Source organism: Embiotoca jacksoni, unplaced genomic scaffold, assembly GCF_022577435.1.
Source record: "Embiotoca jacksoni isolate LCO1_2020_lvr unplaced genomic scaffold, fEmbJac1.0.p SCAF_32, whole genome shotgun sequence".
Taxonomy (NCBI): Eukaryota; Metazoa; Chordata; class Actinopteri; family Embiotocidae; genus Embiotoca; species Embiotoca jacksoni.
This window is the reverse complement of record NW_027185384.1, coordinates 4,483,914-4,509,710: the sequence shown is the minus strand read 5'-3', so window position 1 is coordinate 4,509,710 and position 25,797 is coordinate 4,483,914. Positions and strand designations below refer to the sequence as shown.

At 41.6% G+C, this 25,797-nt stretch overlaps 2 protein-coding genes across 10 annotated transcripts in view; one reads left to right on the top strand and one right to left on the bottom strand.

Annotated features, from left to right (window-relative positions):
• The window catches only part of cacna1c (calcium channel, voltage-dependent, L type, alpha 1C subunit), a 185,315-nt gene extending 164,302 nt beyond the window's left edge, over nt 1–21,013 (top strand). For 5 of the 9 annotated variants that reach the window (XM_069164984.1, XM_069164980.1, XM_069164986.1 and 2 more), the window contains 17 exons: nt 37–128; nt 1,547–1,709; nt 1,998–2,125; nt 2,213–2,309; nt 2,823–2,925; nt 3,549–3,650; nt 3,842–3,969; nt 4,136–4,276; nt 5,253–5,617; nt 5,890–5,916; nt 8,071–8,199; nt 8,293–8,426; nt 8,552–8,649; nt 8,787–8,883; nt 9,095–9,203; nt 9,317–9,479; nt 9,620–21,013. In XM_069164984.1, coding sequence (XP_069021085.1) covers nt 37–128; nt 1,547–1,709; nt 1,998–2,125; nt 2,213–2,309; nt 2,823–2,925; nt 3,549–3,650; nt 3,842–3,969; nt 4,136–4,276; nt 5,253–5,617; nt 5,890–5,916; nt 8,071–8,199; nt 8,293–8,426; nt 8,552–8,649; nt 8,787–8,883; nt 9,095–9,203; nt 9,317–9,479; nt 9,620–10,126 — 2,583 coding nt within the window. In that variant the 3' untranslated portion in view covers nt 10,127–21,013. The remainder of the gene's footprint in view (nt 1–36; nt 129–1,546; nt 1,710–1,997; nt 2,126–2,212; nt 2,310–2,822; nt 2,926–3,548; nt 3,651–3,841; nt 3,970–4,135; nt 4,277–5,252; nt 5,618–5,889; nt 5,917–8,070; nt 8,200–8,292; nt 8,427–8,551; nt 8,650–8,786; nt 8,884–9,094; nt 9,204–9,316; nt 9,480–9,619) is intronic. The other 4 variants (XM_069164988.1, XM_069164987.1, XM_069164981.1 and 1 more) reach the window with 2 other exon arrangements.
• A 470-nt stretch (nt 21,014–21,483) lies between these two features.
• LOC138207622 (putative zinc finger protein 286B) lies at nt 21,484–25,650 on the bottom strand. Its single transcript, XM_069164990.1, has 8 exons — nt 25,580–25,650; nt 25,149–25,351; nt 24,165–24,275; nt 23,908–24,003; nt 23,609–23,719; nt 23,164–23,281; nt 22,726–22,947; nt 21,484–22,635 (listed from the first exon to the last, which is right to left on the bottom strand). Exons 1-8 carry the CDS (start codon nt 25,596–25,598, stop codon nt 21,605–21,607), a joined length of 1,911 nt encoding a protein of 636 aa, XP_069021091.1. The 5' UTR covers nt 25,599–25,650; the 3' UTR covers nt 21,484–21,604.
• Between the last annotated feature and the right edge of the window lie 147 nt (nt 25,651–25,797).

Sequence of the window (25,797 nt, the reverse complement as noted above, 5' to 3'; positions counted from 1 at the left end):
TCATGTGCTGTGACTACCTCCTCCCCTCCCGTACAGATGTTTGGTAAGATAGCGCTGCGGGACCACACGCAGATCAACAGGAACAACAATTTCCAAACATTCCCTCAGGCAGTGCTGCTGCTCTTCAGGTGAGGAAGATTACTACACTTCTCAGCATCCCCATCATTTTCCTTGTCCCATTTCTTCTAATCTACACTTTGTTCATAGATTCAAAATAAACATCCTTTGTTTTATCAGTGGTATCATGCTCTTCTCCCTTTTCCATAATTAACTTTTGTTACTCCACGTAAACATCAATAACTTTTCTTCTTTTTGATCTCCTATGTTATATTTACAATCAAAATACATGTATATTTTAGATAATCACTGACAGTGTATGACAGCAGTGGGCTAATTAAAGGCCAGGATTTCTTTAAATGTCAAGCTGTAAATGTTTCTGACGCAGTGAGTCTACTTCTGCACAAGAGCTCAGTTTTTACTGTGAGATCATGCTACTGCCACCGTACCGCTGATCGCCATAATTTAATGGCTCGATGTTGATTTACCACAAAATATTCGAATCCACTGAGGGGCACAGCATCTTCACAGGTGTCAGAGGAGTCCACTGATAAAGCATTTTACTACCTGGACCTACACCCAGAAACCTCTCTGTCCTGTTTGATTGTGATGATGGTAAGGTTCCATACAGGGGACAAAAGCCACAGAAACTGAAAGGATAGGATCACTTTTTAAAATCAGATGGCTGCCAACTTTTTTGTATTTGGAAGCAAGTATCTTTTCTATCCGTTCATATTCTGGACAGGCCCCTAAATGGAATATATCATAGTGCTGGGCTTCCATTCAGAGAGACAGCATACTTGGATACTTCATATTTACTATTCTTAAGTGAGGAAGTCAACTATCATTCCCTTAGTTATAGTTGTTTAGATGTTTGTCATATAATATTAATCCAGCAAACACTCAAAAATTAATAGAAAAAAAATTGCAAATCCAACCAAAAATGCTCACCTGGCAAAATAACAAAAGCAGAGTTAAAAAGCTTATTTGCAGTGAAGTATTCAGAATGGAAGAACGATAGAATTTGGACAAAGTTCAATGATATCAAAACCAAAAAAAATATGTATTTATGGTTGCCTTATAAATTCAGTGTACCAGCATATTAATAACTTTTGTATAATTGTTTTTTTTATACTGCTCACAATATTACACACTAACATATGTGTTTATGTGTGTACGTGTCTCCCTCTTTTTGTCTTTGTAATTATGTGTGTGTGTGTGTGTGTGTGTGTGTGTGTGTGTGTGTGTGTGTGTGTGTGTGTGTGTGTGTGTGTGTGTGTGTGTGTGTGTGTGTGTGTGACACAACATGCTTGTATGCCTGTATGCATACATGCACACATCCGGGCTTTTGTATACATTTGTATGTGCGTCGCTTCTGTTGTGTATCTGTATATGCATGTTATCTTTGCATGCATCTGTGTCTATGTTGTGCGGTGGTCTTTGTGCGTGTGTGTGTGTGTGTGTGCGCGCGCATGCGTATATCTATCAGATGTGCAACAGGTGAGGCGTGGCAGGAGATCATGCTGGCGTGCTCACCCAATCGGCCATGTGAGAAAGGATCGACCAATGAAAACAGCTCCACCAACGAGGACTGTGGCAGCCAGTTTGCCATCATTTACTTTGTCAGCTTCTACATGCTCTGTGCCTTCCTGGTGAGTACAGAGACATAAGAACGATCTAAGTTTTGAATTTTACTGTTTTAATAGAGAGTCTTCAATATGATTATGGTAATCACAAATAATGGTTAACGTTAGGGAAAGTATTCACGCTCACAACAAGAAAACAAAGTGTCAAACTGTTCCCTTGAAAGGAATTTTAAAAATGTAATTTTAGTTATTATTGAGTAATTCACTGCATAATGTTACAGGTTATAAACAGATGATCTATAAGCAATTTCAGTTTGATACTGCAGTGACTGACTGATTCCTGATTTTCCCCAGATCATCAACCTGTTTGTGGCCGTAATCATGGACAACTTTGACTACCTGACGCGTGACTGGTCAATCCTGGGGCCGCATCACCTTGACGAATTCAAGAGGATCTGGGCTGAATATGACCCAGAAGCTAAGTAAGTCTGACGCCATCAAAATAATGGCGCTGTCATCGGCAGAGGTTGTGTGCAGTCTCTCTAATGTGACATCTGTGCTGTTTTCAGGGGGAGGATAAAACACCTCGATGTGGTGACTCTGCTCCGGAGAATCCAGCCTCCTCTCGGCTTCGGAAAGCTCTGTCCGCACAGGGTGGCTTGCAAGGTGAACACACACACACACACACACACACACACACACACAGTCCCACAAATTCCTAAACACGGTTTGAAGGTTGCAGAGCTGCAGAAAATGGAGAGAATATTTCAAGAGGCTTTTAAATTCAAGTGTTCATAATGTTATTCATTGTTTCTGGGCTGAATTAAAACTGTCTGTTTACCACGAATGATTGATTTACAAAAATTCATCATGTTTTGTATTAATGTGATGACATATGGACAACTCATAACACCTACCACAACGACTCAAATGGCTCACTGATAACAAAACGTACATGTAGAAAAGTATCTGTAAAACCTCTCTAAAGGGAAATTACAGCCCATCAAGTCAAACTACTGTCTGCTTGTTTTCAACAAACTGCAAGCTGCCAGTATCTGTTGCCAGCTCTGAAGGAAATGTACCTGGTTTTGAATTGATCATTTTATTCATCTAGAAATCTGTGATTGTGTGCCTCTGTGAATGTGTGTATGTGTGCTGTGTGTGTTCTGTCTCATGTAGCGTCTGGTGTCGATGAACATGCCTCTGAACAGCGATGGAACAGTGATGTTCAACGCCACGCTGTTTGCTCTGGTCAGAACCGCACTCAGGATCAAGACGGACGGTAACGCACACACACATGGACCAACACCCGAAAACAGCTGTAGAGGCACAAGTCACACACGTACACAATCATCACATACAGACTGAATATAGCGCATAATGTGGCTGTCAACTTTTTTTTCCCCCTTTATTTACTTGGGGAATTAAGGGATGGAATTGGGGTTCTGGTAGTGATAATGAGGAGGAAGCAATTTTCCCACCTAAATTTATTCTACTGGGATCAAAATGGTGACCTTCTCTTCACAAGCTTCTCTAATAATAGGCCTTTCGTTGTTGCCAGTATTCTCCTGATTCTGTTGCTTTTTCTCCTGAAACATATGAGTCAATTGAGGATTTTCATTGTCCGTCTCTTACCTGTACTTACATGGCTGCAACGTGAAACCAAATATTCTTTTAACATGATGATGTGTTGATTAAACCCCCAACAACACAATGTAACCCTCCGGGCACAAAGAGTCATTGTAATCCTTAGATTCAGTGTTAAATGTACAATATATTGTCTCACAGATACAAATCCAGAGGCTGCATCAAGGCTCTCCACACTGACTGGGTTGTTGTAGTGTAATGTCTACAGTGTACAGTATGAAAACTGTTGTGTTGTGTTGTGTTGTGTTGTGTGTGTAGGCAACCTGGAGCAAGCCAATGAGGAACTGAGGGCAATCGTGAAGAAGATATGGAAGAGAACCAGCATGAAGCTCTTGGATCAAGTAGTGCCCCCTGCTGGTGGTATGTATACCCTGCAACACTGCTTCACATGCACACATATAGAAAAGGTAAACACTGTCCAAAGTCATTACTCTACAGACAGTGATTTTCTTTTATTACTATGAGCAAACCTGGGCAGCATCACTTGCAGCATCTTCTCTGAAAATACTGTAAGGCGTCATTTTATTCTGATGTTTTAAAATTTCTTTCAGATGATGAGGTGACAGTCGGGAAGTTTTACGCTACCTTCCTCATCCAGGAATATTTCCGCAAGTTTAAGAAGAGGAAAGAACAAGGGTTGGTGGCCAAGGTGCCCCCCAAAACTGCCCTCTCTCTGCAGGTACACACAGAAGTTTTATTTACACTGTGACCGGGAATGTTGACAGGATGCATGAAGCTTGAGCGGGGCTATAGTCTGCATTTCATAAATGAACTATAAAAAGCAGACAACCACTGTGTCACTGTGTGAAGTAAACAGCACTTGGTGGTGTTTGGTCTGTGTGTAGGCGGGCCTGCGGACATTGCATGACATCGGTCCAGAGATTAGGAGGGCCATCTCTGGAGATCTGACGGTGGAGGAGGAGCTGGATAAAGGCCTGAAGGAGCCCGTGTCAGCGGCATCTGAGGATGATATCTTCAGGGTAAAGGTTGGATACACACACCTTCACTCACTCTCCAGAGAGCGAGAGAAAGAGAGAGTGATGATCAGCGTCAGCTTGAAGCCGTATTACCGCTCCATGCACATACACGTACACGCTTGCATGTGCTCAGAGTCAAAAAGAAATTTGAAAAGCCTCATTTTCCCCCGCATAGCTTGGCTACAAATACTGAACTGCAGTTTTAAAATTGTTCATCTTGATTTTGAATGAACTTCCAGTGACCACGAGTTGTAGAACCTATTATTTTACCAGATCAATGCATAAAATCAAACACATAATCAAATAATTGAGCACTGTAACTATAAGCCTGTCTAACACACACACACACACACATACATACATACACACACAAAGCTTCTCCTGCTCCTTTGCTGAGGGTGAGTTATGCCACTTATCAGCCATCCATTTTCACCACCATCGCAACATTCACGTGCTCTGTTTCATTTGCTGCAGAATTTTTTTTACATTTACTTATTGTATATAAATACAGATAAACTGAAATAAGTGCTTCCAAATGTCCAGAAATAAAATGAGATCACTCTTCTGATATATTGTTAATATCAAGCAATATTGACATTTTATTCAAACATTAAGTGCCTGGTTCATTCAATCTTATTTTCCTGCTTCCATATCAAGGATTTTGTCTGTTAAAAATTTTCTGATGTCTTTTTTGGGATGCATCGCAGATAATAGCTCTTGTTGGTTGGTGACAAAGGGCCTTAACTTTGCATTTCCATCATGGCTGAGAAAAGTTTTATTGCTGCTTGCGGTGAATGTGAAGTAGTAATGATCCCTCTTGACTCGTTGTGTGCAGAAAGATATTTTAATTTCAACAGTATTTTAACTCCCTTTCTTCTTTCCACTATTCTCATCTTCACGTCTCTTCATTCATTTTCTCCTCTTTTCACCATTTTCTGTCCCTACATCTTTCACGCTCTCTCCTCCCCTCTCTCTCTCTCTACAGCGTACGGGTGGGCTGTTTGGCAACCACGTCAACTATTACAACCAGAGCGATGGCCGCGGGTCCTTCCCTCAGTCCTTCACTACCCAGCGTCCCTTGCATATCAGCCAGAAAGGCTCACCTTGTGAAGGCGAGAGCCCGTCTCATGAGAAGCTCATGGACTCGACCACTTTCACCCCTTCCTCTTACTCCTCATCAGGCTCCAACGCCAACATTAACAATGCCAACAACACTGGCATGGTTGGGGTGGCCACCCAGGGCGTCAGTCGATTCCCAAGCCCGTCGATAAGCACTGTGGACGGACACACAGGGCAGCCACTCACCCCCATCCTGCTGCCAAGATCTGCATGGTGCTTTCCTCCTAAAAGGTGAGTGCAGGCTAGACAGTGTCTTTTATCTTAACCTGGTTTTCCTTTGGTCACTCTGTAATTTCTTTCTGATTTCATGTGCTCTCGAACTGAGGCAAGAATTATTCGCTTTCGTTGTTATTTCCGGGCCCTCATTAAAAATAATTTCCGAGCTTGGTAACATAATTAACAAAAAGGCTATTTTGGTATGGACATAAATGATTCCTCTCTTTGATTCCTTTTTTATTACTACTTGCTTTCTTTCCCTGTCTTTTGTTTCTGGTGCCAAGCAGGACGTGTTTTTATGACACCCTCATGCGGTATGTTGCCAGGGGATAGCGAGCGAAAGTGTGTGCGTGCGTGTGTGTGTGTGTGTGTGTGTGTGTGTGTGTATATATACTGTCAGTTCCCTGACTGTGCACAAAAACATTTCATGATGCTTAATAGCATAGCTGTCAAACTTCTATAGACACTTGTTGCTATGCACATAATGCTTTATAGTGTCTACAGCAAAGGCCAGTCTACATGCTGCCACTCTGAAATCAGCTACATAAGCCAGAGATAGACGTTTCTATCGAGGGCTTCTATTGCTGCTGTTTTATTTTATGGTGAGGCAGGTCTGGGTTAGACACAATGTCAGGTCATTCTCCTTCACCTGTATATAGATTTTAACGCCTGAAACATCTGGAAGCTCATACTTAATCCACTACTTTGAGTGTAATAGCTCACTTTACAGTGTAATTATGGAAAAAGTAGCTTAAACAGAACCCACTGGACTAACTGATATTGTCTTGTGATGGCTGCTCCTTTTTAGTTACAAACAACGGCCTCAGGTTGGCCTGTCTAATATTTGGTGTGTCTTAACACTTTGATCCAAAGAAACATCTTAACAACTACAATGTATACTTCTATGACATTTGCTTACTATGTTTTGAAATTGGCACTTGACCAATACTGTTTTCAATGACAAGGTACTGGATGGCAAGATTATTGTGGATCTGGCTGAGTACATACTGATTTTAAGCATTACGGCATGACTTCCTACTAGAACCACCTGCAGAGCGAACATTACACATTCAGTCATAGTACTGATACGTTTTTAATAATAATTAATAATTATTATTACAATCGCAAAGCCATGATCATGTTAGTTTTGTTTCATCTTCGGGGTTTAATGTAAATTGCAGTCTCTAGCACTGTAGTTAGTTTACAAATTGTGTTTGCTGGTTAAAGTTAAAGTAGAGAGTTTTACTCATTCCCTACTTAGGTGCAGTAAATTAGCCATCCAAGTGCTCCATCACAGGCAAATCAAAGTATAAACTCCCTGATGTACTATAGCTTTGGATTTGATCATTTCAGCAACATCTTAAGCTCCGCCCAGTTTTGATCAAAGTCGTCAAGAACAGTCATTCAGGTTTTAGTTAAATGATGTTCTAACCCAGAGTTTGCCGTGGAGCCCTTAAATAGCTGATTAAACGGACATCATGGCATTTTGAAATTTTTATTTTGTTTTTCTTCACCAGGCTGTTCTGAGTCAAACATTAGGTTTTTTTTGCCTGAAATAAATAAAGAATAATTGGTGTTTTTGTGAGTTTATCATAAAAAAAAATAATGGGTACTGCAACCTGCAAGCAAGGCAGTTTTTTATGACTCTTAATTTGAAACACAACCATTTAGAGATAGTTCTGAAAGCTGATATGTTGTATCTTTTAAGTGAACAATCTGGTGAGGAAGAAAAGATTAAAATTCAAATGACAGATTGTCTTCTTGAAGCTTAAGTCTGTGCTATGAAATAGATGTGACTGCTGAGACGACATCTTTGAGATGCAAAGACAATGCAACCTAATACAGAATATATGATGTGTTCAGGTATGGCTTTGCTTGAACAGACAGATTTTATGTCAAAATTGAATCCAGTATTATGCAGACAAATAAAAAAAAACACTGACAGGCTCTGATTTTATTGGCCTTCACTTGGAACGATGACAACAGCATAAGTTAAAGCACCTTCTTAATTTCCCTGTTGGCCTAAATTAAAATGCTGCTCTCTGAGGTTTAGCTAACAACATTAACTAATACAATCTTCCATTACTGTGCCCTCTTCTTTGTTTTCTAAAGATGTCTGAACTTCAGTCTTGGTATCAGTTGTCATATTCCAGGTGTTGCCTTTAATGCTATTCACCATTTTTGCTTCAACAAAATAGCTGTATTCCCGCCTGCTTCTCCTCCAACTTCTTCTTCTCCTCCTCCTTTACATGCAGTAGTTAAGCCTCTATGGGTTTCCCAGTCTCCTCCTCCTCAGCTCCTTTATTGAATTTGCTGCTAATCAGCTGCTTTTTTTTTTCTGAGTGCCACATCTGTTTGCCTATGTGTCTACCAGTTTTTACATCTGTTGTGTTTTATGTTCATTTTGTGTTTTTTGTCTGTTTGTTCGCTTGTTTGGTCGTTTTGCCTGTCCGTTTGTGTGTTTGTAGCTCGGACTCGAGTGACAGTCGTCTGCCAATCATCCAAAGAGGGGAGGGCTCGACGGAGGAGACGTACGATGAGAATTACGGCGATGACAGGGAGTACCAGGAGGATGACCACTCTCTCTCCTCTGACATGTACCGTTGAAACACACACACATCCTCAAAAACAATATTTAGTTTCTATTGATTCACAAGGTTCGTCTAACTATATCTCTGCACACTTCTTAGGCTCGTGTATCATGATGAAACATGTAAGCAGTTGACTCCCATGGAGGAAGCAGAAGGGGTAGAGGAAAGAAGAGGAGGAGGAGGAGGAGGGTGGCAGTCTCCCAGGAGAGTCTTCCTCTGTCCCACATCTCTGGGTGAGTAGACACACATGTACAGATACAAATCTTTTCTAAAACTTGTGTGTTCATGTTTTTGCCATGCCTACTTCAACTGTAATTTACACATTTTTACATTTGAATATTTGTGTTGTGGTTGTCAGGACGGAGATCGTCCTTCCATCTGGAGTGCCTCCGGAGACAGTCGAAGTCAGACGTCTCCCAGAAGACGGCTGTACCCTTACATCTTGTACATCATCAGGTAGTAGACACCCACAAAATTAAGACCAGGACACCGTATTGTACATAACCACGCTGTAAATACATTTTAAATACAGTAGGTGAGGTTCAACTCCCAGCCTCTGCTCCTTCTCTCACTGCTCTCTCCTCTTCCTCCAGGCTCTGGCAGTGGCAGGGCTGAGTCCTCTGCTCAGAAGAAGTCACTCACCTACCCTCTTCAGTCGGCTGTGCTCCACGCCTCCAGCCAGTCCCACAGGTATACCACATCCTGCTCACACATCAACAGCCAAAAAAACCGAAACATTTCCTCAGCAGGCACAATTATCCCTGCATTTAATGAGGGAGAAAACAGGTGAAACCAGAGTAGTGCATTTTGATGCACATATTGTTCTCGACATGTTGCAGCTTTGTCATTGTATTTGTTGAGATTGGTTTGTTCTCCTCACTGCTGGTTTTTGTTTTTCTAGCTCAGTGCAGTGATGCCTCCTACCAGCGAGTTCCCTCTCTGAGACTAGAGGGCTCCAACTCCCATGAAAAGCTCAACACCAGCTTGCCCTCTGTCAACTGTGGGCCCTGGTAAGACTGAATACTTTACGGAGAGCTGCTACAAGTGACAGTCGAAACCCTAATAACAGTTTAAGTGACTATAAATGACAAATGTTTTTAATAAACAAATGCTTTGCCTTTAGGTACAGCGACAGTAATGGGAACAGCCGGGTGCCCAGTCCTAGCCCTAGCATGTCAGCGTCCAATCAAAGAGCACAGCGGCCGGTGTCGCTCACAGTGCCCTCGTTGCTGGGAAAAGACTCCAGCTCGTTGTGTCACGGCAGCGCAGGCAGTTTGGTGGAGGCGGTGAGTGTGTGCTGTTTGTGCTGGTGCAAGGAGGTTACACTGTACTTGTTATTTTGCCTGTATTCAACAACACATGAAACATGAAACCTTCTTTCCCTCCCTTCTCTGTCCATTCCTCTTCCACCTGTTTCCCTCCCAAGGTGCTAATATCAGAGGGCTTGGGTCATTTCGCCCAGGACCCGTCCTTCATCGAGGCGACCAAAGTCGAGTTGGCTGATGCCTGCGACATGACCATTGAGGAGATGGAGCATGCTGCCAACAACATTCTCAATGGCAACCCCACCACAAACGCCACGTCCAGCACCTCCTCCACCTCTCAGCACAGCCCCAACGGCAACCTCCTCCCCTTCCACACAGCAGCAGCAGCAGCAGCAGCAGCAGCAACGCACAGGGACCGAGCGGTCAGCTTGACTCCCAGCGAAGGTGGGGGAGAGGCCGGAGGAAGCAGAGGCTCCGTCCACGGGCCGTCCTCTATAGAGGAGCGGCAGGAGCTGCTGGCGAGGGGGAGAGGACGAGACGAGGAGGAGGAAGAGGCAGGAGGAATGGAAGAGGGGCAACACAGAGGTTCGGTTGTGGTTGGAGGGGCGCGACAGAGGAACAGCGGGCCATTGGAGGATGAGGATATGGAGTGTGTGACGAGCTTGTAGGAGTCGGCTCAACGGGTTCAATCGGCCAACTGGCCCCTCTGACATCATCGGAGACTGACGCTTGTCAGTGCTGGCTAACAGCGCCGCGGCTGGCTCTGTCTGTCCCCTTTGCGCACACACACACACACACACACACACACACACACACACACATACACACACACACACACACACACACACTGTCGCTCTGGACAATGGCGGCCAGTGATGCAACCTTGAACACCTGTTTATGATGTTGTTGGTTTATATGAGTTAGTATGTGTGTGAATGTTTGTAGTAAAATATACCACACTATATACTATCTGAGTGTATGCTTATGTGTGTCTGTGTGATCTATGATTTCCTCTATTTGTACGTGTGTGCGTGTGTGTTCTCCACACATGTCTGAGTGTGTCTCTAAAGTGCCTCACAGTTTTCTCATGCCCTCAGAGTGTGAAGAGCAGAAAAGTAGAGACAAACAAAAACAAAGGACATTTTTAATTAAGCAAAGGTAGACAGGAAACAGCAGAGGCAGGAAGTCCTTTTATGGATTTCCTGCAGACGACATAGTATGTTTAATGTTTTCATTTCCTATGCCTACTTTGGTGTTGTGTTTGTTTGTCTGGCCGCCATGATGCCAAGTAGGGGACAGCAGACCAGCTTGTGGAGGGGTCAGTTAAGGATCACCATCTGACCACACCCATTTGAGGTCAAGGGTCAACTCCTCCTTCTTGGATCACTGATGATGAAGCGCTGTATTGAGTTAAATGGGGGCGAGAAATACCCCTGTTTGAAATCTCATTTTTCCTCCTCTTCCAAAGCTAAGGAACCTTGGAGCACAGCCCTGCCAGCCCGGGGGTGGGATGAACATGACGCACCACCCCCAGCCAAGGGGGGGAAGGATTTGAGGGATGGTCCAACAGCCACAACAGGGCTGCTATAGGGGGCCACAGGCAGAGAGAGACACTCTCCGGCCAACAGAAAGCTAGCCAGCTCTTTTTTTCTGCTGGTCAGTGAGACTCCAGCGAGAGACAAACTCACCTCGCCTGTCACCTTGATCTGGCTCCGCCTCCTTTTCCTCATTTGGCCACACCCACTTGCTGCCCCAAACAGGAAATGGAAGGAGCAAGCAGAGACAGAGAGCCCCCTTTTCTGCCTCATACTTCGCCATTCCTCACTCCTTCCTCTATCCTTCCTCCCTCCTCTTTGGTTATTATACCATCCCTCTCCCTCCATTGCTGAGTTTTTTGGTTTTTCAGCCCTCGGGGAGGCGTGTGTTTGTCGAACAGGGCAACAGAGATGGCAGGGTGGAGGAGAGGCTTGGAGTGACCGATTGAAAAGAAAACAAACTCTGGGCATGGATCCACGCAGGATCTGCTGTCAATCAACCTCACTTCCCTCTCCGAGACCCTCCTCTTCCTCTCAGCGTGGAATCCTATTGGATTTGCTGCCACACACTCTTTCTACAGACCACGCCCACTATGTATTTAACAGTTCAATATTGTGCAAAACTGGCTAGCCATGACTATTTTGTTTTATATTCATGATGTTATTGGTTTAATTTATCCTTGATTTGTTTGCACAATCGGGGTGCTGGTCTTATAAATGTATTTTTGCTCGGTTTATTTTAAGAGAATTTTAAGAGGTTTTAAGTATCGAAGCAGGGCGTAGTGTTTGCGTACGAGTGTATAACTATATTTGTGCGTGCGGATGTGTGTTTGCGTTTTAGTACAGGATGTATGAGTGCGTGAGATAGCGTGTGTATCTAAAAGGGGGGTCTTTCTCTCTATCAGTATGCACCTTTTACAGATTGTATCTATTTATTTATTTATTTTTCCCAGAAGAGAAAAAAAAATGTGTGAGAATGTGCGCGTGTTCGAGTGGTTACTTATGTACTCTAAAAAGCTGATTTTAAGCCTAGACAGTAAATTAAGGTAGCATTACAAGTATGGTGTGTGTGTGTGTGTGTGTGTGTGTGTGAGTGTGTCTGTGTGAGTGTGTGTGTGTGTGTGTGTGTGTGTGTGTGTGTGTGTGTGTGTGTGTGTGTGTGTGTGATAATGGGCCTCCTTAACACAGGGTTACCATGGACAGGCATGCTTCCAAAGCTTTGTGATTTCTTTAGCACGGTTTTTACTTTTTAGCCAAGGTGCAGTCAGAAGTCACTCTGTGTTTGAAAACTAGTCATTGCATAATTTCTTCTTTATTTTTCCGTTCAGAGGTAGACAGGCGTCAGGTCTCCAGCGAGGTCAGAGTGAAGGATGCATGTACAGAGAGGATGAGTTTGGGCTGCTTTTCTTATCCACGGTGGAGGGGGTGGCTCTGAAAGGTAGAAGCACCAAATTCATACTGCCACAGTGACGCCTTGTGAATTAACTGGGGGAGGGGGGGTCGGTGCCCTGATCGCTCGGCTGTAACACACCCATATCACATCATTTGATCCAAGTTTAAACTCCAAATGAACTATTAGGGCTGGTGTACAGATGCTGCAAGACTTCTGAATCACGTCTCTTTGCCTGAGGCTCATATCACGAAACATTATCATTTATTAGCACTCTTAGTGATGAACTAATTTCCTGGCTGTGATATAATTTACTGCTTAAATTAATAGCTGGAAAATTATAATGCAAGCAGGAAATTCACTGATCATTGATAAGATAAATGTTTGTTTTATGAGATAAATTATCACAATACTGTCAACTCGGAGGGAAGTTGCATCCCAGATGATCTCCTGTGATTTTTGTTTTGTTTTTTTCCAACGGCTTATAGGTAGCAGCCTGACATTTTTTTAATTGACTATTTTTAGTTTGTTCCTTGATTATAGTTTGGATTCACTTGAGATAAGGTACGGCCATAGCTAGGTATGGTATTCCAGCCTCAGTACGTCACACAGGGCACTTCTCACTTTGATATTGTATCTTCTCCCAAAAAAAAAAAAAAATCATTCCTGTCATCACCATTTCATCACGGTACCAAGTGCCACATTTATTAGTTGTATTATGTTAACAACATCTTATTATTTAGAACTGAAGTATTTCCATTCAGCTCTCTAAAATGTATGCAAGCCACTGAAAATCTGGAAAAACATAGTTACTGTTAGCACCACAAGCCCAATGCAAAGTCAACTAGAGAAAGTATTAAAAGCCACCGAACGGTGCTCACATGTAAATACATCTTGGTTTATGTAGTTAAAAAAGCAGAAAAAGATCCTGTAGGAAAGTCAATTTTCATGTTTGGGTGAAGACATTAATAACAGCAGTTTAAAACTTAAGATCACTTTTTAGTTCTGAAGAAAACTTAAATATGTTGCAAGAAGCATTGCTGATTTAATGACACAGTATTTAAGATTTATCTCTAAAAATCTCATTTTAAAACACAACAAATGCCCACGCAGAGAAATTGTCTCATGCCAATCAATGATCATTAGTTTTCTTTTTAGTTTACCATCAAGAACTTACTGTTGAGCTCTAATTCCTACTTTTTAAGCAGAGCAGTTTTGTGGCAGGGAAGGGTATGCATGAACACACTGCCATACACTGCATCCTGTGCCAGTAACAGACCTCTGTCATTATTATGCAATCTAAATGTGAATGTTGAATACTTTTTAGTGGCCGTGCTATTGTTGTTTTGTGGTTATGATCATACTGCAAAGTCTGAAGAAGACTGTGTTGTCTAAAGGAATATTCTCCCAAACGTAATCATTGGCTTCTTAAAAATATATTCAGCATTTCTTTCAGTTATTCAAAAATCACTCCATTAAAATAGGGACTATTCTATCTTAGAATAATTAGGGAACATAAGCTGGCAGGCTACTTTCTGGCTAGTGGCTGTTTCTTAGTTTTTTTTTTCAAAAGTCTGAAAGGAAGAAAGGCAGGTTTGGTTATGTGTGCAGTGCAGGATCCGGCTAAACACAATCTCACTTTGTGCTTTTGTTTTTGTTTCCGCTCTTTGTTGGACTATGAATTTGAGAGACAGTAGGTGATATACTTGATAGACCTGATGACTATTAGGCTTAAATTCTCAATGATAAATGTAACCAGCAGGCGTCTGAATTGCAGTTTTTATATCCAAGCTGCTACAGGGGAGCCAGTGAAGCTATCCGCTTTCCATTTTATCAGCTAGTTTAGCAACAGGCATGAATGTTACTCTCTCAAAGCAGATTAGAAACCATGTAGTGGAGGACTGTAGTTACCAGGAATTGTCCGACACAGAACCACACTCAGACCTGGCCGAGATAAATAAAATACACAAATAATAAATAAACTAGATTCAGTTTGAACCCTTTGCTTTTCGGTTCCTAATAAATTTCCATTTTTATATAATGGATACACACACAAAAGTAACCCGGCATCTCAGGTGCAAAACCAGTCTTTGTTGTGTGTTGAAAGGCTTGTAGGTGAGGGAGATTCAAAGACATGTGGTGCCCCCATGTGGCGTGGAGCAGTATTGCAGTTTTTTTATGTTCTACATAGGTTAGCATGAGCTATGAAGTGTCTTGTTGCAGTATAGTGGTATGAGTGGTTGTAATCCTGCAACCCACAAGATATGCAAAAACAATGCAATAACTATGACTGTATACAAGGTTCCCGAAGTAAATATGTTCGTGGAAGTTGGGGGGGAAAAATCTATATCATGATGTATTATTTTCTGTTTGTTATATGTTTAAGTAAACTCAGTGGTTTCCATGCCAGAAAGACCTAACATACTTGAAATCAGGTGCATTGCAGTGAAGTATAGTAAAGATGTATTTATTTATCTCTCTCGTGCCGGGGTGTTGGTCAAAAATCGCAATTGAGACGGTGACCTGAAATCTGTGTTTTGCTCGTGGATTAAGAAACAGCCAATGATGACACAGTAAAAAAGTGATTATTTAATTTGGTGATTCAGCAGCAAAACCAACTAACTTCATCTCCCTGACTCAATGCTTTTTTTTGACTGCATCCCTTTATCTTATTTATTTCCAGTTCTAGCTTTTAAATGGTTGGAGCTCCATGGGTGTGCCATCAGTATTGCATGAGTTTCACATGTTGAGCGTTCCAAGTTTTGCAGTTATTTTGTTTCAATCAGGTTAAGTAACATATCACATTATGACAGAGTAGCTTTTTCTATTTTGTGTACATAACAGTGATTAAAGTCAATATTTCTTCTGTAGATCAATACTTTGACTGGGTGACAGCATAGAGGGACTTTGAAGGTGATTTTGCATATCTTGTGTCTTATGGGCTCTTAGTTTATATTCGGATTCGTAACCCTGAGAAGGACAGAGATATGATTATCAAAACATGAGACAATAAGTAAACTAAAGTTCAGACAGGTGTCGCTAAAATATACGTAAGTGTTGCCTTAGTGTCTTGTCACCTCGTCTTCAACACTTTACTCTGCTAACATTTCAAACAGACCAGTGAGAATAATTTTAATGAAAAGACGAAATTACTCTAAACTGTCGTTTGGCTCCTGAAACAGTCAAAATGAAATCCAGGTTCATGACTCACAGGACACACACACACACACACACACACACACACACACACTATTACTTCATTGTATTTGGCCATGAAATGAAAAATACACAGGAAAAGGTTACCTGAAGCTGTGTCCCAACACCACATTAATTCTAAGTAGCAAACTCTGGGCATAGAGAGTATAGTTTTAGTGTTTAGTATTCAAGCCCAGTCTGCTGTTAATATAACCATCACACTTGCGGTCTTCCATGCAGTCCTCACTGTGAGCAACCTGACCTGCCGTGTGTGTGTAAAATCTCTGGAGTGGTCTTTTAGAATTTATTACAGCTGGTGATGAAACAAGAGTAAAATAGTGTCTTTATGACGTTTAAATGACGTCCTTTTAAAGACAGTTTCATTGTTTCATTGACTTTGGACAATGCATTATACCCTATTTAAAATGCTAAAGTATGCCAATTTATCATATACCAACAGCTAAAACATAAACTACTAAGATTGGTATTACTCTATACAGGAAGTGTGTAAAACGGTAAAGGACCACAGCAGGAGTTATTGTCCTATTAAACAGCTGATTTGACTAATTAACATGAAAATCACAGGCGTAATTAATAACTTTGATCATAGTGTTTTACATTGTCACAATCTAAGTCTATACTCTGTGTGTGTGTGTGTGTGTGTGTGTACCTGTGGTGTCTGCCTCAGTGTAGTTAGAAGCTAGCGGATGAGGCCAACGATCTGCAGCTGTGTGTGCTGCCTCCCTGGATCTCCACCTACAACCAGTTCAACTCAAACCACACCCCTCTGCCAGTGAGGGCACGGTTCAAATTCAGTGAACTTCCTCGAGTGAAAACGGAGATAGAGAGAATGAAAGGCTCGTTTTCTGATAGACGGATGACAATCTATTTGGCGGTTGATGACAATGGGAAGATGTGGGCGTCGGGGCTGAGTAAGGATGTCAGATGGAGCGTATTTTGGTGGGATTGTTGAAGGTTTTACTTCACCATGTTTGGATTTCAGGGTGGTCCAAGTTCTAACATGGTGAATTATACACTCGAGTAATGTTTTATGTGCATGGGTTTCTCTCTCTAAGGATATAAAGTATTGGTCCTATGTGAATGATGATATCTTTTGTCTCACCATTAGCCAATGATTGTATATTTTTATATACCACATATAGCAAGATATATATGAATATATAATATTTAATCACCAGAATGTTAGCATAAGGAACAGGCAGGAGTCTTTATTTGAGAATGTAGTCAGTAAAATGTTGGAAATGTATTATATAGGCCTACTGACAGAAGGTCAGTATGAATTTATTGAACAAAGTCCCACTTTATTGACTGTATTTTTAACCAAAAGGAAACAGCAGGGAAGGATGTAATTACTGGAAAAAAAAAAAAAGTCATTGTATGTTTAAGCTGATGGAAAATATACAGTGGGCTTTTAATGACAGGCTTGAATGATGTCCAGATTGTTGGCTTTTCAGTCCATATAAATATAGCTTAATATAAAGATCGTAGCTGAAATATCAGACAGGCTACTTCACAATTCAAATTTTTAACAATGCTCGCTGCAGCCTCCCGGATATCTATCCATCACCAGTGACCAGAGTGTTGAAATACTTTTCTCCAGACAAATTTCTTCTTTAAGCAACAGACAGATTTGAAATCTAACATGCTTTTTGCTTGTGTTTGCTGTATGTCCTGTGAAGAGGTCTGAAACGTGTCAACCTACCAGCAACCCGTCAGTGCAGGGGGTCAGAGTCTGGTCATACTCCTACTGTAGCACTTGGAGATGCGTCTCTCAAGAACTAGTCCTACATCAGCAAAACACACACATATACACTGTACACTTTTGAAAACACATGAGCAACTAAAGACGTAACCAAAAATTCCACCGATCAAGGACTCGATTTCTGTATGTTTTGAGCCATTAAAATTGTGTAGCTCTTATATATATTTTTTTTTTATCCTCCAAGATAGAATTTGGAGGACTTGAAACTACATGTTTGTAGATAAACTAATTAATCTGCATTGTATGCAGACCAGGAAGTAAAGAGGTAGTTTAGCTGACTAATTTGTGCATCACTGAGATGTGATGTTGAGTTATGGCTGCGTTTACAATAAAAGCTCCAGATTTACATCCAGTAATTTGACCATTCATCTCCAGAGTGTTGAATGGAATATCATGTTTATGCAGCAACAACATTATCTGTTGGATTTAGCCTGGAAAATAAACATTTCATCAAATTTGTTGGTCCTATTTTGCATGCTATCTTGACAGTGAGGAACCACAAATGGAAGAAAGGGGAGATTTTATGATTGATTAGAAGAGCTGCTGTACATGATTTAAACTGCTCAGTGTAGAATAATGAAAAAAAAAATAGTCTTTTACACACATATGCCATTTAAAAGTATAAGAGATGAGTGTTTTATCCTAAAACTCAACACAGATGTGTGTTACTTTGCCATTTCAGAGCGAGTGAGGCTGGAGAGCAGAAGTCTTGTTATTTTTCCGGTCTTGGTCACTCAGATCTCCTCATGTAGATCTTACCGCTGTCACCACAGAAGCACGTTATATTTTCTCGTAAATCAAAGTGTTTGTTGATCATTGTTTGATCCTGACAAAAAAAATATTTTAAGATGACTATTTTGAATATAAATTTTATTTTATTTTCTATCTAACGTTAGCATAGCCTGTTCTGGAGAAACGAGGGCAAATCAGCTCTTCGTTTCTCTGCTGTATGGATGTTATTTTGACGCTGATGCTGACAAACGTTTTGGGAAAGAGGGCAGAAAGTCCAAGAGACTATTTTAGATATTAAATAATTATAAAGTTATATCTAAATGATAAGATACTAAATGAGAGTTTGGAGCAGGATATTGCCATCTATAGGAGGATTAAAAGAACCCTTTGTTATTTAAGAAAAGAAAAATTAGGTTTTCAGGTGCCAAACATGCTGGCATTTTCTATATTTGACCAAGAGGAAAAATATCTCATTGGTTTGACCATCAAGTAGAGGTTTCCATTAGGATTATAAATAATCACTGATAAGTTTCCTTTGTGTAAAGATTTGCTTTGTCCGTTTGTTAATAAACATCATAGATCCAGTAAGATTACAATTGCACGATTAAAGCGACAGTGGTGCATTTCATTCAATCAGGGATCAGGAATTGGACTGGGACGTTTTTTGAGAGTTATCACTATTGGCACCAACACAACACACATTCTGTTTGTTGAAAAAATTGGATCCATTAGATTTAATTAATCTGGTAGACTCCATGAGATTGTTCACGGTAAGACTCAACCAGCAGAATGTTTTTTCTAAGGATACTCGCCCTGTCATAGAAGCATGTTAAGTCTCCACCGACCTCGTTAAAATTTGATTTGCTGAAGAGCTTGTTGGTGAGGACCGACCCTCTTTCTTGTTTTGGGGGCTGGTGAGCCCTGAAATGAACCTGATAGATAAGATTTGCCTGCCCACTAGGTTTAGAAATAACATATAGAATATTTATAACTCACTCATTGTGTAGCAGCACCTACAGCAGCAACTTTATGCGAATATTTAGGACGACTGTTTTGCTCAGACTTTGAAAGCCTCGCGTTTATCCCTCATTGTTATGCACACATTAACTTTAAATCATAGAGATCCCCGTCTGAGACCAAGCTTGCTCTTTTATTTCACTTTTTCGGGGAAGAACGCTGCACCCACAGCCCGTTGATTGACGGAGAAGAGTTTTCTGTACCATCGAGTGACTTTCTTTGGGATATTACTTTAGCTCTAGAGGTGAAAGGCAGCAGCTTTACAATGTAGACTTAACTGTCAACAGTTCTGGTCTTAAAACAGCTCATCAGAACCACGAATGTCTCTGCTTCTCCTTTTTGATTTTACAGATAAGAGCTACTAAACATCGCACCACGAATGATAACTACTTCATCCCTTGAATGTAGGACGCAGAGATGTTCTTACTTGAGGTCTGAAAAACTCGCATTTAGAATTTGGTTTGCGTTTGGATAGTTTCCTTTTTAACAGCCAGAGACATGAAAGGTCTGGATTTAACTCCTCGCGGACACATAGGATCTCTACCAGCTTGGATTCAACATGCTTTGTCCTTCTTTAGAGTTAGACACAAGTAGGTCTTGTATGTCTGTGTGTGTAAATGCAGCTTTAAAGAGTGAGTTGGCCCGTCTGAGCGCATCAGCAGTGTCATGTACATGGTGAAGTGTTTTCTTCCATGAGTTATTTCCTGCTGCTGTGGAAGCACCTCTTTAACAGTATGTAGGTGTTTACTAAGTCGGGGCGTTCCCTGGCTTTTGCCAGCCTGATGATTCAGTGGCACGGGATCCACAGCTCCGTAGTGTTTAACGAAGGCTTTTCTGTTCCTTATTTTCTGGGTAAATGTCAGGGCTGTGTGGTTCTGTTCTCCACCGGTCAGTAGTGTCTTATGATCTCGTTTGTCGTCTTAGGTCATCACTCATGCAAGCTGTTTAAGGGCCTTCGGCAGGACTGAGCTGTTTGTTTTTGTTCTTCTCCGCCGGAGAGAATGCTGTTATTAATCTTTATTTCTTGGAGAGAGGTGTTCACACAGAGACCAATTTGTTGTAATATTAGTAGTGACGCTACTGTTAAATGTAGTATTTAATAACAGCACTATTTATGGTCAAAAAAAATGAACTAGAGTGTGTCCTTGTGCTTGCGGTAGCTTTGGAGGCAGGTGGCCGTTTTGTAACTGAGTTCTTTAACATAAGCCACTCCCCCTTCGACTGTGGGAGGGATTTCATTGGTTCTGAGGTTGCTAAGTGACACTGGCCCAACATCATTTGGTTTCCTCAGCTGCCATTTGTCTCCTTGTTGACGACTGCATGGTCTCACAGTTGACACACCCTTTTGTTTTCTTCTTCTTCTCTTTCTTTTTTCTAAAGGAGAGTTCTTGATTTTGTTTTCATTCATTTCATTTTACATTTTAGAAAGGGAAAGAATAGAAATGAAATAAATCAGAATATTAATTCAATCACTTTTTCTACTCCTATTTTCAATAAAAAGTGAACCGAAAAAACCAAACAAAAAGTTGATTTGTAAATAAGTAATGTACAGTTTGTATCTGTAACTTGTCAGTCTGTCATTGGTGACAGAGTCTGTCTTGCTTATAACGCACGCTACCAGTAAATAAAAAAGGAAAAAGTATATTTAGACTGTATGGTCCCTTGAAAGCAAGTTTTAAATTAATATCTGATGTATATTCCTGTAACATTGCATTTTTATCTGAGGAATGATGTTATTAAAAAATTGCAAAGAAATTGCATTTCCTACAGCTGTGTTTTTCACAGGTCTTTTTCCTCACACTTTATTTGGGTAGACCGATGCTGATACTCGTATGAATTTACGACAACCCTCCAAAAATAAATGCACCAAATGTGACAGTTAATTAAATGAGAGATTTCTGTATGTGTGTTGTTGTCCTTGGTTTTCTCATTTCTCAGCCCATTTAATTTCAGGCCTCCAGCAGACAAGGTAAGCAGATTTGCTATATTCAGCTCAAAGGGAAGACTGCAGGTACGGAAATACAATACTTTTCATGTTTATCCAGAACTGAAAACCTGAGAGCTTTAAATATTCAACTGTAATACACATAGGATTTTGCATCTGAAAGAATCATCATACACAAAGTAATTGTCTTGTTTGTGCACGCAGCTTCACTAATGCAGCTGTGTGTCAGGGGATTTACGCAGCAGTTTCACTCACAATTATGATCCGCAGACAAATTTAGAGTGCAGAATATGAAGGAATACCACAAGAGACTCAAAATAGGAGCCTGCAACAAAAGAATGAAATCCTGGTGTTTGCAAGCAGCAGCAGCTAAAATGCGTCAAGAGTGGTGACTGGATATAATGAAGAAACCAAACACGCACTGCTCGTGACTTTACGTGGGGAATGTTTCCGAGCACTTTATGTAAGGATTTGTTACAGAGGTTCGTACCCACGCGTTGAAAGGTAACATTTGCGACTAAACTCTTGATTCCTGTCGACACCGACACGTCACGTGTCGGGTTTATGAGTTGCCAGATGCCTCTTCAGATTCCCCTGCTGGGAGAATTCTCTCTCACAGTTCGGACACTTGAATGGTTTCTCCCCGTTGTGGCTGAGCGTGTGTCTCTTCAGGCAGTTCAGCGTGAGGAAACGCTTCGGGCACTCTGAGCAGAGATACGGACGTTCCCCCGTGTGAGAGCGCGTGTGGACGTTTAGGTGACTCTTGCTGGAGAAGCCCTTCCCGCAGTGGACGCAGGTGTACGGTGTCTCGCCCGTGTGAGTCCGCGTGTGCAGCAGCAGCTCCCCCGAAGACAGAAAGGACTTCCCGCAGGTGGTGCACAGGTAATTCTTCTCCCCCCTGTGCATCTGCATGTGTCTTGTAAAGCCCGCTTTGCTGAAGTTTTTCCCGCAGATGCTGCAGAAGTTGGCGGGACCGTCGTGCAGCCGCTCGTGCTGCTTGAGTGAATAATTGCACAGGAATCCCTTGTTGCACTGCTTACAGATGAATATTCGTCCCCTCCTATGAAGTCTCTGGTGCTGATAATACCCCGACGGGCTCGTGAATCCCTTCTCGCACTGGCTGCAGCGGTACCGAAAGCTGTGGAGCTTCATGTGGGTCTTCAGTTGATTTGGATGTTCAAAGACTTTTTCACACGTCCGACATTTGGTTTCCTCCTCTGTGAAGTTTTTGTTCGCAGGTCGCGTGCTCAGAAACCTTTTGTCTTCCCCCGTGGGCTCTTTCCATCTACGTCCTTCCTTGTTTTCCAGGTTGTCCTTTTTCTGCTTACGTTCCCCCTTTTTGTCAACGCCATCTTTTTGTTTGCGTTTCCTCTTTTTCCCCGAGTTGCCTTCCACTTTATTTTTAGCAGCGTTCAAGTCTTCGCTTTTCTGCTGATTCTTTCCCGTGGCTTTTTTCACCGATTTCTTTTTCTGAATGGGAGCCGTTAGTTGGTGCTCACTCTGGATGTGCTCCTGGACTTTCCTCTTTATGCGGTGTGTGAATGAACACTGAGGGCAGATGAATAAACGAGACAGAGGACCTGAAAACAGGCATAAAGCATGGTAGGTGAGTGAAACAGGACTGATTCAAGATTAATTCTGGTCTGTTACTGCTAATAATTTTGTCTGACCTGATTTCTTTTTTGGCAGCCAATCATCTACATTGACATCTGATCTTTGACTTGAGTCTTCCTCTGAATCCTCCAATGCCAGTGTACCTTCCTCGTTGTCATAACCATCATCATCATCCTCCTCCTCCTCACTGTACGGCTCAGTGAATCTCTCGACACCAGTTTGAGAAGGGAGGGCCAGTGTGGACAGAATTATATCCTCCTCCTCACTGCCTGACCAAGCTGTAAGAGAGGAAGACCTTTAACATTTTACTCATAAGAATCACTTATTGACACATCTGGAAATTGAGATATTGAGAAAGACAGACTTGAAGAACGTAAAAAAAACAAGCAAGACGTCGGAAAAGTCTTTACGCCACACTTTAGTCTTTTAAACAGATATGATAAAGACACTCTCAAGAATTCTTTGTTGAAGGCTGAAGCGATCTCTGTTCTCACCTGAGCTGAGAGTCTTCAACTGTCTGTGATGAAGCAGCAGAGTCTTCAGGGCTAAGGGTTCAGAAAGATGGTGGCCCAATTCTTCTGACACAAACGGCTCAATGAGCCAAGCTGCTGTCTGAGACGGAGAGTGAAGGCCACAGAAAAGCAGGCTGGTAAGTGAAACGCACTCACAGGCCTCAAAGCAACAGCCAGTGACAGTTGTTGATCTTGTTGCACCAACGTCTCTTTGTGTTTGATGTGAAATACCAATTAAGTATCATCTTCTGATATCTCGCATCCCGAAAAAGCACTTCATCGTGTAAAATATAAAATGATTTCCATTAAGTCAAAATTATATAATTTGTCAAAAACTGCTGACAGTTCTTTGCTAAACAGCTCATTTTCTGACAGTCTACATGGTCGATCAGTGTTCAGTCTCCAGATGTGTGACCTGCTGTAGTACCTGTTGAAGGTTTGGTACAGGCAGCAGCTGTTCCAGTCTGGACAGGAACACAGACACAAGCTGCTGGATCCTTTGGTTGTAGGCAGAGCCGTAGTTTGCAGGAAAAACCTCCTGCAATATCCAGAGCATCAGATTGAAACTATCAGCACAGGTTGCCATGATACGGAGAACTTAAACATTTCGATTTATAAGCCACTCTGACATGCACAGCTCATTAATTTATTGTTAAAAGTCTGCTGTGTCACTGTGGAATTCACTTACTTGCTTTTAAGACATTAATTTTTCAAAGGCAGACTCACTTGGAAAAAGAAGTCCTTCTCAAAAGGAACATTCAAAATGTTCTGAACCAGGCTGGCAAAGTTGCTGTAAGAGGTCTTCAGGATATCAGCACTGGCCTATCAACAGGTGGACACAATAAAGTTGAAAACTACTTTGTATTATAATTTTATGAAGCTTCTGATGCTCTCTTTATCTCAGGCATTTATTCAAATGAAGTCACATTAGTTACATAAGATTTTTAGTTTTAGTTTTGTGGCTGAAGCAGCTCTGAACCCACCATCTGATCACTGGAGCTCAGTTCAGCGCTGCAGGTGTGGATTTTATCCAGGTGGCTCTGGATGGTCTGCAGGTTGGCAACACTATCACCACGACACAGCTCCAGAACCAGCTGCAACAAAACAGAGGTGGCAGACAGGTCAGTTGAAAGAGCACGACACCGCTTTAAAAAAAAAAAAAAAAGCTGAAAAAGATTAATTTCCATTGTGAGCATTCTTGACTCGTTTGATAAGATCAAACAGCTAGTGAGTTGACCTTGTTATTAGATTGTTTTCGTCAACTGTAGAGATCATTTTGATGGGTAAAATATATTATTAGAACTATTTTCGCCTTGCAAAATCAATTCAGATGTTACCCCTATCAAAATTAACTTCAAATACTACTACTTTATTTCACCACACAAGAAGTTTTCAGGTCTGTTAATATCATCCTAAACTGTTGCTTTTTCTTGTGGTGTGCCCCAGGGCTCTGTGTTGGGTCTTATATTATTTGTGTTGTATATACTTCCCTTATGTCGTATGATAAGTGAATTGAAAGGTATTTCATATACCCGGTGTGCTGATGACTTTCAGCCGTATGTCCTTTTCTCCTTAGAACCTGATAACAAAGACGAACTGTATGATCGCTAACAACTTATCAAAGGAAAATGCAGATAAGAAGGAGGTCCTATTCATGGTTTCTGACAGTAAAGCTTCCCGAGGTAGCACAGCGTTTATGGGGTCCCTCTCTTCGGCACAGTCTAATTGTAAAACTATAGGTGCTATATTCATTATGCTTCAATAAACATATACGATTTTAAACACGTGCATGTTTTAGATCATTTAAGAAACATTGACAAGCTCAGATCTGTTATAGCCTAACCCAAGTTAGAGATGATCGTTCACGCTTTCATACCATCCCGGCCAGGACCGCTCAAATTGCCTTCGCACTTGCCTCGGCGAGTCGTCCCTGGACCGTCTGCAAATGGTCAAGAAAGCCTGCTCACCCTTGCTCTCAAGCCCAGGAGGAGCTGAGCCTTCTGATCGGGACTCAGGAGCTCCGGGACGATCTCTGTGGCCAAACTGATGAAGTCCGCCAGCTTGTCATACTGCAGCACACTGTGCTGCTGCACCACCTGCCACATGAAGGCAGACATCAGCCTCACCGGAGGGACGAGGAGCTGAAGGGAGGCTGGAGGAAGAGCGGAGCCTGCAAACCACGAGTGTTTTGCAATGAATGAATGCAGTACATTTGAACTGCGGAGCAAACACTGTATAGGTAATTGGTCAACAACCCCGGTTCCCAAGACAGAGCATTAGTAAACGGTAGCTTTACCGCTCAGCTGCTTTAATAACCTCCTTTAGCAGATCATACTTCTCTAAAAGCGGCTGACTATTAATACTTGCAGAAAAATAGATATAAATAAATCGCACAAACCTTTGCCCTTCCACGCCATTTTCGCAGTTTAATGTTCAAACCAGAGAACTAAATTCCCCTTTTGCATTTCTCAACATAAATATAACTTCCGGGTAAAACGGAGGTTGCGTAGTAAAGGGTGTATTGTCCTTCATAATAAAAGCTGAGATGTTCAGTTCTAATAAAATGTAATTAGAAAAGCGAGACAAGTGGAGAGGAAGCAAATTATCCGCACACAA

Bases quoted from the DNA above. Each gene is read 5' to 3' on its own strand.
- LOC138207622 (XM_069164990.1), bottom strand. The intron at 24,276-25,148 runs GTGAGCAGGCTT...GTTTTGTTGCAG, and splicing joins TCCTGGGCTTGAGAGCAAGG to CTGGTTCTGGAGCTGTGTCG. The intron at 24,004-24,164 runs GTGGGTTCAGAG...ACCTGTTGATAG, and splicing joins TGAGCTCCAGTGATCAGATG to GCCAGTGCTGATATCCTGAA.